This window comes from Pundamilia nyererei, unplaced genomic scaffold (assembly GCF_000239375.1).
Source record: "Pundamilia nyererei isolate P.nyererei 1_Seehausen unplaced genomic scaffold, PunNye1.0 scaffold00561, whole genome shotgun sequence".
NCBI lineage: Eukaryota > Metazoa > Chordata > Actinopteri > Cichliformes > Cichlidae > Pundamilia > Pundamilia nyererei.
Window position 1 is genome coordinate 62,116 of NW_005187962.1, and position 12,712 is coordinate 74,827.

General features: G+C 43.4%; 1 protein-coding gene across 1 annotated transcript; it reads left to right on the top strand.

Moving 5' to 3' along the window:
• Window positions 1–638: 638 nt before the first annotated feature.
• Window positions 639–11,052, top strand: ppp1r18 (protein phosphatase 1, regulatory subunit 18). Its single transcript, XM_005754409.1, has 4 exons — window positions 639–1,038; window positions 1,317–5,348; window positions 7,965–8,183; window positions 10,133–11,052. Exons 2-4 carry the CDS (start codon window positions 1,377–1,379, stop codon window positions 10,184–10,186), a joined length of 4,245 nt encoding a protein of 1,414 aa, XP_005754466.1. The 5' UTR covers window positions 639–1,038; window positions 1,317–1,376; the 3' UTR covers window positions 10,187–11,052.
• The last annotated feature ends 1,660 nt before the right edge of the window (window positions 11,053–12,712 follow it).

Consider the following 12,712-nt stretch of genomic DNA (forward strand, 5'->3'; position numbering starts at 1 on the left):
TGTGCCTTACTGTAATTACCGTGACAGCTTTCAGTATTTTTAAAAACATGTTCAATAAAAGTGGAAAGTTCACTTGTCCTGGTAAATTGTGTCTTTTTTTAGGTTTATTTTTTATTTTTATGAGTCAAGTTTTAAGAGTTTAAGGAGCAGATGTTTGATTTAAATTGTTTGTTTGTTTTTATTTAACTTTAAAGCTGATATATCACAGATGAACTACAGCTTTAATAACCGAGCCAGAAGATGTTTTTTTGTTGTTGTTTTTATTTTATTTTACAGGGTATAGATCGATATATATGCTCACTGGCCAACTTATTGGGTACACCTGAGGGATTTTTGTAATTAGGGGAAAGTTTCTAATCCATCTAAACGCTCTCGTGTTTATGAATATGAATAAACATGAATAACATTTTTGACTGTATGTTTTCTACATCAGAGACGCTAGAAAATAATTTTTAAAAATAAAAATGCGAATAATCAGCAATGAAGATATTCCGGTAGTTTGGGGTACACACCTCTGTCAGTGGAGCTGATCGTGTTTGATCTGCTTCAATCAAGTCCCGCTGCAGCTCTGCATGCTGACACCACATCCCGTTTCACCGCCCTCCACCTCCACCGCTTTACCAATTAACCCTGCGGGACGCGGGGGTGAGCAAAGGCGGGGGAGGGCTGGTAGGTGGCCGGGCAGACGGCTGTGTGCTTTAAACGCCTTTTCTTAGGTCCGACAATATGGTGTGTGCCACTAAACTCTCCAGAGGGAATTGAATGTAATTATCGGATTAGAGCGCTGCAGCTCTCGAGCTGGAAATATTTACAACCGCACGGAGGACGGAGGTTTTTCTGCTCTGATGTCCACTCAGGTCCCGATATCGTTTGACTGGGTCACTGATCATTTTTAAAAGTTGGGTTTTGACAGGACAGATTAATCTGTTCGTTACAGGCAAAGGAGGTTTTCCATGGTGGAGTAGACTGCTTTACGCACAAGTGGAGATGTAAAGTCGGGGTGGATGCAGTGATATTTTTGCCAAAACAAGAGTTTGGGTGAGTTGTATTCAGAATTTTCATTAAATATGTTACAACTGAGGTTATGCATTATGTGCTGCGAGTTAATTCGATTACATGTGCTATTTTATTATCCTTTAACATGAACAGATAAATAGACTGCACTGTCAAACGTGTGCTTTAATGCCTACTTGGATGTAAATCAAACCTGCTAACATGTTACCATGAGGTGTAGTTGTTCCTCGGCTTTATGTGGCAAAACTTCTATTTTTGCATGTTTATTAGAAAGAAAATTGATAATATTTTATTCTTTGCAGAGGATTCCCAGAGGCTCTGAAGAGGAACCGTTTTATCCAAAAGTGGGCACCTTTTCTGTTATGTCTGTTTCCTCTCTGCCAGAATGGAAACAACTCCTTCTGGAGAAAAAGAGGAGAGAAGAGGAGGAGCGAGAGAGGAGGGAAAAAGAGGAGGAGGAGAAGTTTGCCAGCATGCCAGCTTGGAAGCGAGGGATCATCCAGAGAAGGAAGGCGAAGCAGGAGTATGTGGGTGACAGGGAGAAGGAGAGAGACGGCTGTCTGCTGCAAGTGGATGTCATATCTCCTTCTGATGGTCTGAGTGACACAGACAGCTTCGTAACAGTTAATCTGGGAAGCGAACTGTCGCTCAGTCCAGATCCAGGCCAGTGGCTGGATGCAGATCCCAAACCAGTGAGCCAGGTGTCTGTAGAAACAATAGTTCCAGTCCATGAAAATCCATTTATTCTCACGCAGAGTGCATGGAGGAAGAGCAGGGATGGAGAAACAGGGAACGAGCCAGAAGTTAAGGAGAGAGATAAATTAAGCCCCAGGAGTCAAGATGGGGAGCTGGGGAGAGGACGAGATATAGAGCTGAAAAAAGAGAGGTTTAGGGACTTGAGTGAGGGGAGGGAAAAAGACAGGAGCAGGGATAGGAGTCAAGGAAGAGAAAGAGAGAATAGCAGGGAGGGGTGTGAAAAGGAAAAAAGCCAGCTGAAGGAGTTGGTTAAGGATGCAGTCAGGGAGCAGGAATTTCTTAAAGTTAGAAAAGACACAGAGGAAAAAGAAACCCCTTCACCCACTTCTTCGCTTTCCCCTCTTATTCCGTGTCTTCGGACCATCAGAGCTGACAATATCATCATCATCGAGCAGGACAGGAAGGGCAGCAATGAGAGAAAGGGTAGATGGAGGAAGGCAGAGCGGGAGAAGCTCGAGGAGGACCAGCCGGGGAAGAAAGGGGTGAAGATGGACCTAAGGGAGATTCTGGCTGGAGGAGGGAGTGTCACTGAGATCCGAGCCTCTGAAGTTCTTATTATAAAGCCCTCAACCTGCCCTGAAGAGAGGAGTGCAGGGGGGAAAGGGAGAGAGGATGGGGAGATGAAGGGCAGCATGGATGCAAGAAGGGAGAGCATAGGCAGGGAGCTGAGAACAGATGTGTCCTGGCTGAGAGAGAAAGAAAAGGAGAAACCATGGGGCCAGGCAACAGTTATTAATAAAGACAGCAGAAAGGACAGCTTGGATGATAATGTTTTTGTGGAGAGAGGAGGGAGGGTCAGTCAGCTGCTGAGTAAATTCGGAGAGCACCCCAAGCCTCCATCCCGATCCAAAAGCTCCGATAATTTCCTTGAGCCAGGGAGGAGAAAATACTCAGGAGATCAGGATGAGCAGCAGTCCGAGGAGAGGAAGGCAGATGGAAAGAATACGCTGCTAAAAGGTGTCCCAAAACGCTCGTTTAGCTTCTCCGATCGAGTCATCTGCGCTAAGGAGAATGGGATAGGTGACGAAGGGTTTTACGAGAGAAAAATTCGTGAGAGGATTCACTCAGAGAGCGTGGCACCATGGGTAGATGTAGCTGCCTTAAGGAGGGAAACCACAGCGAAGATGGGGTGTGCACGACTTCTAGAGAGAGACAGATTTGGAAAGCACAGAGTAAAAACCGAAGACTTTGGTATACAGCTTAAGAAAGTAGAGTTTGTTGACAGGAGGGCCGCGGAGAAGGTCGGCGATGCAGACGGGGATGTGGGGTTCACGGTGGCCTCAGTTAAAAACACGGAGGGAATATCATTTGCTAGGAGAGTGCCGATTAGGCAGGATGGGAAAGCAAGAGCTGACAGAGAGGTGAAGCGACCGGCAGGTGAAAAGAGTTTAGAAAGGGAGGTGAATGTAGACAAAGATTCAGAGGGAGGGGGAGAGATTGAGGTGAAAGTTTGTGAGAAAACAGATTCTCAAAGAGAAGATGGACTAGAGAGCTCACCCGAAACAAGCAACGTTGATGCTGAGAGTCACTGCAGACATGATTTGGCTTTTACTGAGTGCTCCAGTTTAGGCTCTACAATTCCAGACAGAGCCCTCCATAAAGGTGCAGACTGGAGACTACAAGGACCTTACCTAACACAGTCTGTTTTATCCCCACATACTGAGGATCTAATAAGTAAAATAGAAGAAATAGGAGACACAACCTTTTATAGCAACAAAGACAGCAAAGAGGAGGTGCAAGCAGCAGGATCAGAAAACCTCAGTTATGATTCGACCCCCAGATCTCCGAAAAGGAGCGCACTCACCGGGAACCCTCCAGGCCCCGTGGAGATTCAGATTCCCAGGACTGTGTTTTATGTTGCAGAAGAAGTGGTGGAGAAAATAAAGCCCGGGTGTCAACGCAGCGAGGGGCAAGACCGTCATGGAGGTCGACAGGTCGAGAGGAGGGATAGCTGGAGGATTGGGAAGCCCTTAAGCCGCATAGAGTCTCTGCGAGAGAAAATCAGACAGAGAGAGCTGGAGAAACAGCGACAGGGTGAAGGGAGTGAAGCTGCAGAGATTAGTGCTACTCAGACAGCGGGGGACAGGTACGAGGAGAGGGGAACTGAAATAGAAAAACAGTGGGAAGCTACAGCACACATGCAGAAGAGGCCGGCCGAAACAGAGCAGGGACAGGAAGAAGCAGCGGCGCAGACATCCGCGGCTGCGTTTGACGTCACGCAGGAAGTCGGCGTGTTGAAAACCTGCCCTCAGCTTCCTGTTTCTGTCCTACTGTCACAAACTGTCAGAGGAGAGGAAGTGACAAGCGAGTGTACCGCCAGGGCCTCCGAAGCTACCTCCGAAGCCCTCCAGATATCTGAGGATGAGGACGACCCAGTGAAACATGTAGAAGAGCCGCAAAGGCGCGACTGGGGCCGAAACGCAAGCACAGAAGAAGAACAGGAGGAGGAGGAAGGAAAGGAGCTCTCCGAGGAGGAGGTAGAAGAATACACATCACCTCTCGATTCTACACAATCTCTCTCTCCTTCGCCGCCTCTTCCCAACTCTCTCGCAGCCATGAGTCGGATCTACAACTTGGAAACCGTGGGTTCGAGGTCGGGCTTGTATTTGAGGGACAGGACAGTGGACATCTCATCGTCTGTGCACCTTGTTAAAGTGAAGCCAATCATATCGAACTCACAGCAGGGGGACAACAAAGCATTTACAGGCGATGACATTAGTGGGGTTCAGACAATACAGCAGCAGATTGAGCAGTTTCAGCTGAAAGAGCAGGAAGCGCAAAACTCTTCGTCAAATACCTCCCTGAAGGACAGAGAGACGAAGGGGCAACAAAGAGTGTTAAAGCAACAGAGAAAGGACGATTTTCGGACCCAGCAGATAAAGGACGACCTCAAAGCACATCAGATAAAGGACGATGTTAAAACCCAGGAGAAGGATCAGGAAACACCAGACCTCAACCCCAAAGTGTCTTCTCATCACGCTTGTTCTCCCACACCTCAGGCCAAACAAACTATCACAGTCACCCCCTCATATCTCAGGACCCAATCCCCAGACAACTCCCTGAAAGCCACAGATTGTGCCCCGACCCCGGCTTCTTCCCCAAGCTCGCCATCTCCTGCCCAGTCTCCGAGTGTGTCTCCGTCACCCACCCAGACACCTGTGCTCTTTTCTATCAGGAGTGCCTCCGGGGGCCAAGTGAAGCGAGGCGCCACCATCACAATCACACCAAAAAGGGCAACGGGAGCCGCAGCACGGCCCTCGGCGTCCACATCAACCCCAGCGAAGACCCCACACCAGCAGCAGCAGACTCAGACGGTGTCAACCCCCGCAAAGACACCACCACAGCAGCAACAGGGCCAGACAGTGTCAACCCCCGCAAAGACACCACCACAGCAGCAGCAGGGCCAGACAGTGTCAACCTCCACGAAGACAACACCACAGCAGCAGACCCAGACAGCCCCCGCTGTGACTGAGCCGGGGAAGAAGAAGTATCCAACTGTGGAGGAAATTGTGGTGATCGGTGGATATCAGAACCTGGAGAAGTCGTGTCTGGTCAAGAATAGAGGGACCCCAAAAAAGGTGAGTGGAAACTGTGTTGTTACTTTGTTACTTTGTTTTAACATGTCCCCACATGCTTTCTAAAGTTTATCAGACATACACCAACGTTTATCACCTGCTGTCACCTGCACGATGGGCCTCACCATCAAGCCTTTTCACCGAGAGAACATCCCTTTCCACTGAGTACAGTTGCAGAGACCGACCTAAGCTGGTTAAGGCTTTATCAAGCACGACATCTTGATTCTTAGCCATGAAGTCCTCAAGTGATCTCCTTTGCCATTTGCTTGTGCGGTCTCGTGCTGTGCAGATTTTTGACTTTCATCCTGTGATAACGGTTTCTACATATCACACTTTACACACTTAAGTAAAATTGTATTTGGGTGATTTATTATCATTAAAAAGAAGCATGCAAACCCACAGATGGATAAAGGAAAGTGCTTGATGATTGGTGTTAACTGGACTCACTCAAATGCTTCATAGTCATCTGCAGAGACGGTTGACAGTAATATTGCAGGATTCACTGGAGAGAAAAAAAAAAAAAAAAAAGAAGAAGCAGCAACAAAAAACATCCCCCCACAAAAAAATATTTTTTTTGCATTTTCTCTACCTACATAACATGACCTTTTTATCTCTGTGAATACATGCGATACCACACCTGCATCCACAGTGGACCTGTAAATTAATTTTCCTGGAGTTCATGTTAAATGTTCTGTTTCCTCTTTTTAACTTCTGTGAATCCGAGCAGGAGGGGGAAGGCAGAGTTGCTAAGCAGGGCAGCAAAATTATTTTTTTTCACCATCCTGTAATGATAAATCTGGCTGTATTGACAGTTTTCACTGCCTATTAGAAGAATGTGATTGGTGGTAACCCCCTTCAGTCTGCTTCCTCGTTCCCTTGTACCAGTTCAGTTGTTTCTGTTGAGTCAGCTTCTCACACAAATCTCCCTTTGTGTTTTCTTGGCTGTTTCCTAGCAGGGGTTTGGTAGTTAGACCAGAGTCTTGGCAGACAGTTTTTGACCACGCTGCCCTCCCACTGTATACAGCTGACAGCAGGCCGCCAACTACGAGCTCGATGTGCGTGAGATGGGAAAGAAAGCGAGGCAGGGTTTTGCAGACAGATCAAAGGGCGGCTCACTGGCAGAGAAGTCGCAAGGAAGGAAAACTGACATTTTTGACAGTCATACTGAGAGGATTAAAGTCTTGTTATTTGGTCTGATAGAAACTCCCTGTCACGCTGCATGTTTTTGCTCACTTCCTCTTTTAAGACTTCCTCCAAGCACGACAAAGAGCCTGACACAGGGAAGTGACGCGGTGCCCATTTTTAAATTGCCAAATGCGACTCTGATGCTCAACTGTTACATTACCGGACCACCTGTAACCTAAAGCATGAAAATGAAAGTTCCCAAATAGCATTACGGTGGCCTTTAATTAGATAAATAATCATGCATTCTCTGCATGCATCTCTATAATAAGTTGTGTAATCCCTGCCTGCATGTGTAAGCACCGCCCTCCTTAGCCTCTGTGAGTGATGACCACTGAGTGATTCTCTGACCACCTGTCGCTCTCACGTTGATGCCCTACAGACAGTTTGACGTCAGGCTTCCTTCCCTTCCCCCCTCCAAGCCACGCCATCATGTCACAGGGCAAGAGGCTCATCTGCTATCTCATCTAAGTTTTCTTTTCATATGTGCACTTTTTTTTGTTTTCTAGCATAAAATATGTCCAGAAGTGGTAGATATCCTTCTTTATGCTGCTAAGATGTGACCTTAAACATGGCTGTCACATGTTATCAAATGGAGCAGTGCACTTTTGAGAATCTGAAGTCAAGTATTACTTGATAAACTTTCTTCTTTATGGCTCTTTTTTTTTGCTCTTTTCCCATCCCTGTGTCGCCGGGTGCCTCTGCTGTCCCGCTGTGCCTGGGTTAATCGGGTTCAGGGAGGAAGGATTAGCCTACTGTGCCTCAGCATGCCAGCTTCTCTAACCCAGAGCTGTTTTGTGCTCCGTCCACATTTAGTGCAAAGCCGTTATCGTGCACATCACGTCTGCGCTTCTAGGTGTGTTTGCTGCACGTTCAGGTTTCAGAGCCGAGATGCTGTCGTTATAAAACGTGCTGTGTGGGGATGCGCTGGCGTTTTACACCACACCAGCCTTCGAATAAACAAGCTCAAACACCCGTCAGGCCAGGCGGGGGCCTTGTTCTCCTTTTCAGCAGTTTAAGAGAAGTGGCAAACCAAAACTTCAGTTTCAGCTTCTTAGGCTGAATATGCATCAGAATTAGTTATCAATGAGTGCACGAAGGGTTCAGCCAGTAAGTCCTTCTACAGACGGTGTATTTCTGCTGTGTTAAGCCCCGTGCTGTCACTTAAAATTACACTGACAGCATCAAAACCTCGCTGACACTGAAACCTTCTCCAGATCTGCAGTGTGTTTACATGACGAACAAACAGCTTTCTAAAGGAACACCAACATTTTCCCTGTAATAACCCTACTTTTACTGCAGCATTACTGCAAATCTGTAATGTGAAGGTTTTTGCTACAATACTATATTTTTTAACAAGCATGTAAAACCATAAATATTAGCTTAAATGTAATTCATCAAAAGCATAACCACGCCTTTCTGTATTCACTTTTGCAGGGGAAGGTGTGTTTTAACGAGGTCAAGCTGGAGCAGGTGTGTGAGTACCCATCGGAGGCCCTCATGCAGTTCTTCAATCCCCACTCTCAGGACCTGGGGAGCGCGGAGAGGCTGCAGGATGAGGAGGTGCAGGAGGAGCAGGGTGACGGGGAGAGGGGGGCGGTCGTGGTGAAGAATACGAGGAGTACGGGAACTGCAACGGGACCGCGTGTAATAGATGTGAGTCACTTACCCCCACGGCTCAGAAAACATAACGTTTAGTGAGGTCTTTTTCGGCCTTACTGACACCCTGATAAACTCTGTGGGTTTGGATTTCATGAAGGATAACATGCTGAATTTTGGTTTATGGTCAGAAGAAGGCTGAGTGCCTCAAGATAAGGCTTGAGCTTGTCTTATAACTCGCGAATCCCAAACCAACAATGTATTGATCCTAACAAGAAAGCCTGACATTATGCTTCTTCATTGTTTACCACTGACATAAAATTCATGATGTTTCCTCAGTAGGAAAAGAATGGGCACTGTAGTTTTTCTGAGAGACTCCAAATGTGTACAAATTCACAAATAAAAATACTTGTGTGCTAAAAACCACAGTGCCCAGCTTTTTAGGAAATTTCTGAAGGAAAAATGGTGACTAAATGTCTCTTCAGTAATGTAAAGATGTCTTTATATGAGTCTGAAACCAGATGCTCATTTGTTAATGTTTTGTCAGTCACATGTTGTTACCACAGGTGATGGTCCCTTCTGTAGCATCAGTTTGTTCAGAGCCATGTAATAACAAGATTAGTTATTGTAGGGTGACCAACCGTCCTCTTTTCACTGGACATGTCCCCTTTTCATGTTCTGTCCGGTGCGTCTGGGGGGGATTTTCGAGATTGATAAAAATGTCCGGGTTTTCCTATATTCAGACAGAGGACCCATGTGTGACGTCATTCCCGAACTGCTGCTTTGTGAGCGCTTGTTCTGCGCTCACAGACGGGACAGACGGCACGCAGCAATGCGCCTAATGATGTTTAAAAGATACCAAAGTGCAAGTGCATCTTTTCAGACGAACTGCAAAAGAAATTTCCCTCGTACCGACCCAGTACTGGTAATTTTTCTTATGCAGATGAGGTGTTATTTCTGTACCATTATTTAATTCCAGAGGCTTTTAAGTTATTTTTTTGCACTTGTTGACTTGCAAAAGCCTCTATGACATATTTTATTTTGACAATTCATTAACCACACAGAGAAGGCATCGTTTAAATATGTTAAATATATTTCTTTAAGCAAGTTCTTCATGAGTAGCCAAGTGTCCTCTTTTTTGGAAATCAAAATATGGTCACTCTAAGTTATTGTTCTATTAAAATAACATACATACACATTCCTTGTAATATTGTTCGTCCATGTTTGCTGAATTACTACCCTTAGCATTTTGTCGCCAATATTTACATAATATTATTAAATAAGATTTACTGAAGGGGCAAAAAGGCTTTTCAATTTAGCTAGCTGCTAGCTTTGCTGCTAAAGGGAGAGTAACGTTAAAAATATACATTTCTAAACATTTAATAAATGCTGGCAGGTCATTCTTCTGTACTGGAGACATGTATATTTCTCCTGTCACTGTTGTGGATTTTACATAATTTCCCTAGAGTTATTGAAAAATGTTTTTAGGAGTTATTGTGCAAACTAGCAGTTAGCACACTAGCTGCTAGTCAGCGCATCTGTTAGCTTGGTTGCTAACCTAGCAGTATATCATTTTTGTTTAGTTGGGGGTTTTTTTCCTTTTTTTTTTTTTTTTTTAAATATATGAACTGTCTGCAAGGGTAGTTAGTCCAACAGAAGAGGAGGTTAAATGAAGGTTAGAAAATATAGGAAATAAAAATATACCTTAACTGTACAAACTGACCAAATTTGAATATCTTGTAAACAGCAGCTGGTTGGAAATGAGGGCAAGCTTGGTAAAATGAAACTTTTGCAAATAAAAATTACAAAGAAATGGTTAAGATTTTTAAATTCAATGCTACTGTAAATACTAGAGAGCAAATGGAAAGGTAAAATTGCATTTATGGCTCTCACAAAGCTATAAATGTTACCTTTGGTGAATGGGAATACCTCAAAATACAAACTAAAATGACATAAAGATCCTAGATTCACCATATTTACCTTCCATCTCCGTCTCTATTTTTCAGATGAGTCTTGCCCTCGATAGAAGCCAGTCACCTTCGCCAAAATTACCCATCTGATGAGGTCACCACCATTTTATTGAACAATAATGTTGTTTTTTGGTCTGTTTTGATCATTTTTTAATTGTGTTTGTCATTACTTGTGGTGTTTTGTTTTCTCTAGTATCAGGATGAATAAGGGACCAAATAATTGTGTTTACTTCACGGATAAAGTCACCTAGTTTATTTTCAGGGAAACTGAGGGAAAGTGACATGAATGTAGTAGCACGTAACCCCTCAGCGGTGCACTGCTGGGTGATGAAGGATCACTTGTCTATGCAATATAATGAAACAGATAAGAGTTATATTTTCTAGGTAATATATATATATATATGATAGTTTCTTTTATGTTAATGTCCTTCTTAATTTAAGTCAGCACTGCCTCATCACAGAAAAAGAAGAACTCTTGATGTTTGTATCATCTGACTTCATGTGCCTGCTGGAATTGCCCATACAGATGATCTGAAGATCTGTTAATGTGTTTTGCTTGAAGCCTTTCAGAAAACGCTCCTCTCAGCAGGTGTTATGTGTTGCATGAACGGGTTTTGGTGCAATGTGTGAGGTGATGAAAGTTTTAATTGTTTTTAAATTGGAGTTAAATGGAATTTTATTGTTGCATGAACAACCGCTGTGCAAAGAATGGTTTTGTATTGTTATTTTTCTCGGGTGGAGATGGAGACTGAGAGGAAGTCCCTGAGAGGACAAAGAGCAAACTGAAACTTCATATTACAGCTGATATCTGACTTTCAGCTGGGCACCATTTATAATCTTGTTATCTTTTGTAATTGAGCGTTTTGACTGGTAAAAGAAGTTGCAAATCCTGTGATTCTGTGATTGAAGAACCTGACTTCAAAAGAAAAAAAACTAATAAACATTACTGAAAAGTGTGTTGGCTCCTCTTTTTTTGTCTGGATACAAACAGACTTTTTATCTGCTTTTCCGTGTCCAATCGCAGTGGTTCCCCTCAAAATGTTCTCAGGAAATCAATTACAATATCGCCTACATAAATACATAAGTTAATAAAAATATAGTATTAAGCATTTTGCTCAGTAAATAATCTCCTCTGTTTCACTTTACCTATGCTGGAGTTTCCAGTTGTATCACATGAGCTTGATAACAAATTTCACACTTTTCTCAATGCTGTAATTTCATTTTCATTTGGATTACACTCACTCGCTCCTTTGGTGTTAGTACTAGTGCCAGCACCTAGTTAGACCCCCTTTTTGCCTTTAGGACTGCCTTAATTCTTTCACTCAGTTGAGTTTGCACATCAGTGATGAGCTTTATGATATGGTCAGTAGATGGATACACTGTGGTCATAAAGGGACGGACATGGTTAGGAATAATGCTCAGGTAGACTGTGGTGTTTACATGATTCTCACAGTACCAAAGAACACAAAGTGGACCAAGAAAATATATCCCACACTATTGCACCACCATCACCAACTCAGCTGTTAACACAAGTGACACATTTTTATGTAGCCCACTATTTGACTCATGTTTCATATATTAAACTCGATCAATTTGGTTTATTTTATTTTAGAGCTGACTCCTTTGATACCACTTTGGTGCAGTTATTAGTCTACTCGTTTTACTTGCTGGACTCAGTTCAGTTTCTAATATCTGGAAATGTTTTCTTTTCTTTTTATTAGTTTCAGTGTTTTTTTCTTTTGGTCTTTTTAGTTATTATAATATGGTATATGGTATTTGTCATCGTTCTGGTCTCTGGGTCTTGAACCCAGGGCTTTGAGTTTGCTGTCAGTTCATTATTTCTTCTGGAATTTGAGAAGTAATTTAAGTTCATTGTTTTCTGTTAATAGTGTTTGTATTTCCTGGCGATATCTTCTGATGCCTGGTATCGGTTCCTTATTTGTTTTGGTTTTTTTGTGCCTGCAGTCCTTTGTTTGCTTATGACTTTTGGTTTATTTGCTCTCTTTTGGTGTTCCTACTCTGTTCTGTGGTTGTCTCTGTATCTCTCTGGTAATTTTACATGTGAGTCTGTCATCTTTTTAGTTACGTCCTGTCTTAGATCGCTGGTCTTTCGTATCGAGTTTAACATCCTTTGTCTTGTCATCTCTTATTTGTTCCCTTCCTTAGTGTCCCAGGCTTGTCTGCATTTGTCCTTTGCCTTCCCAGTTCCCAGTTTGAGTCCACCTGTTCTTTCCTATGTTAAGTTAACTTTTGTTACTCGTTCAGTTGTGTTTTCCTGTTTTATTGTGCTAACTGTTATTTTCTGTGGTTTGTGTTGTATTTATTTCCCCTGGCTCATTATGTCTATAGTTTCCAGCCATGGATCCTACCCGTTGCCTCTCCCATAGTTATTCTGTGAGCACACATTTCAATTCCCTTATGGCTTCTTGAATTATGATTCCTTGCTCTAGCGTTTTTAGGGTTTGAAATCTTTTTGGATTCTTTGAGTTCTGCGCAAACACACGATTAACTGCCTTGCAGACACATTGTTCTCAATAAACTACAGCTGAGATTATTTTAGTTACCTAAAAAGAATAAAGAATCCTAAACAAGGAGTGAAATCAGCAGTCTGTTGGG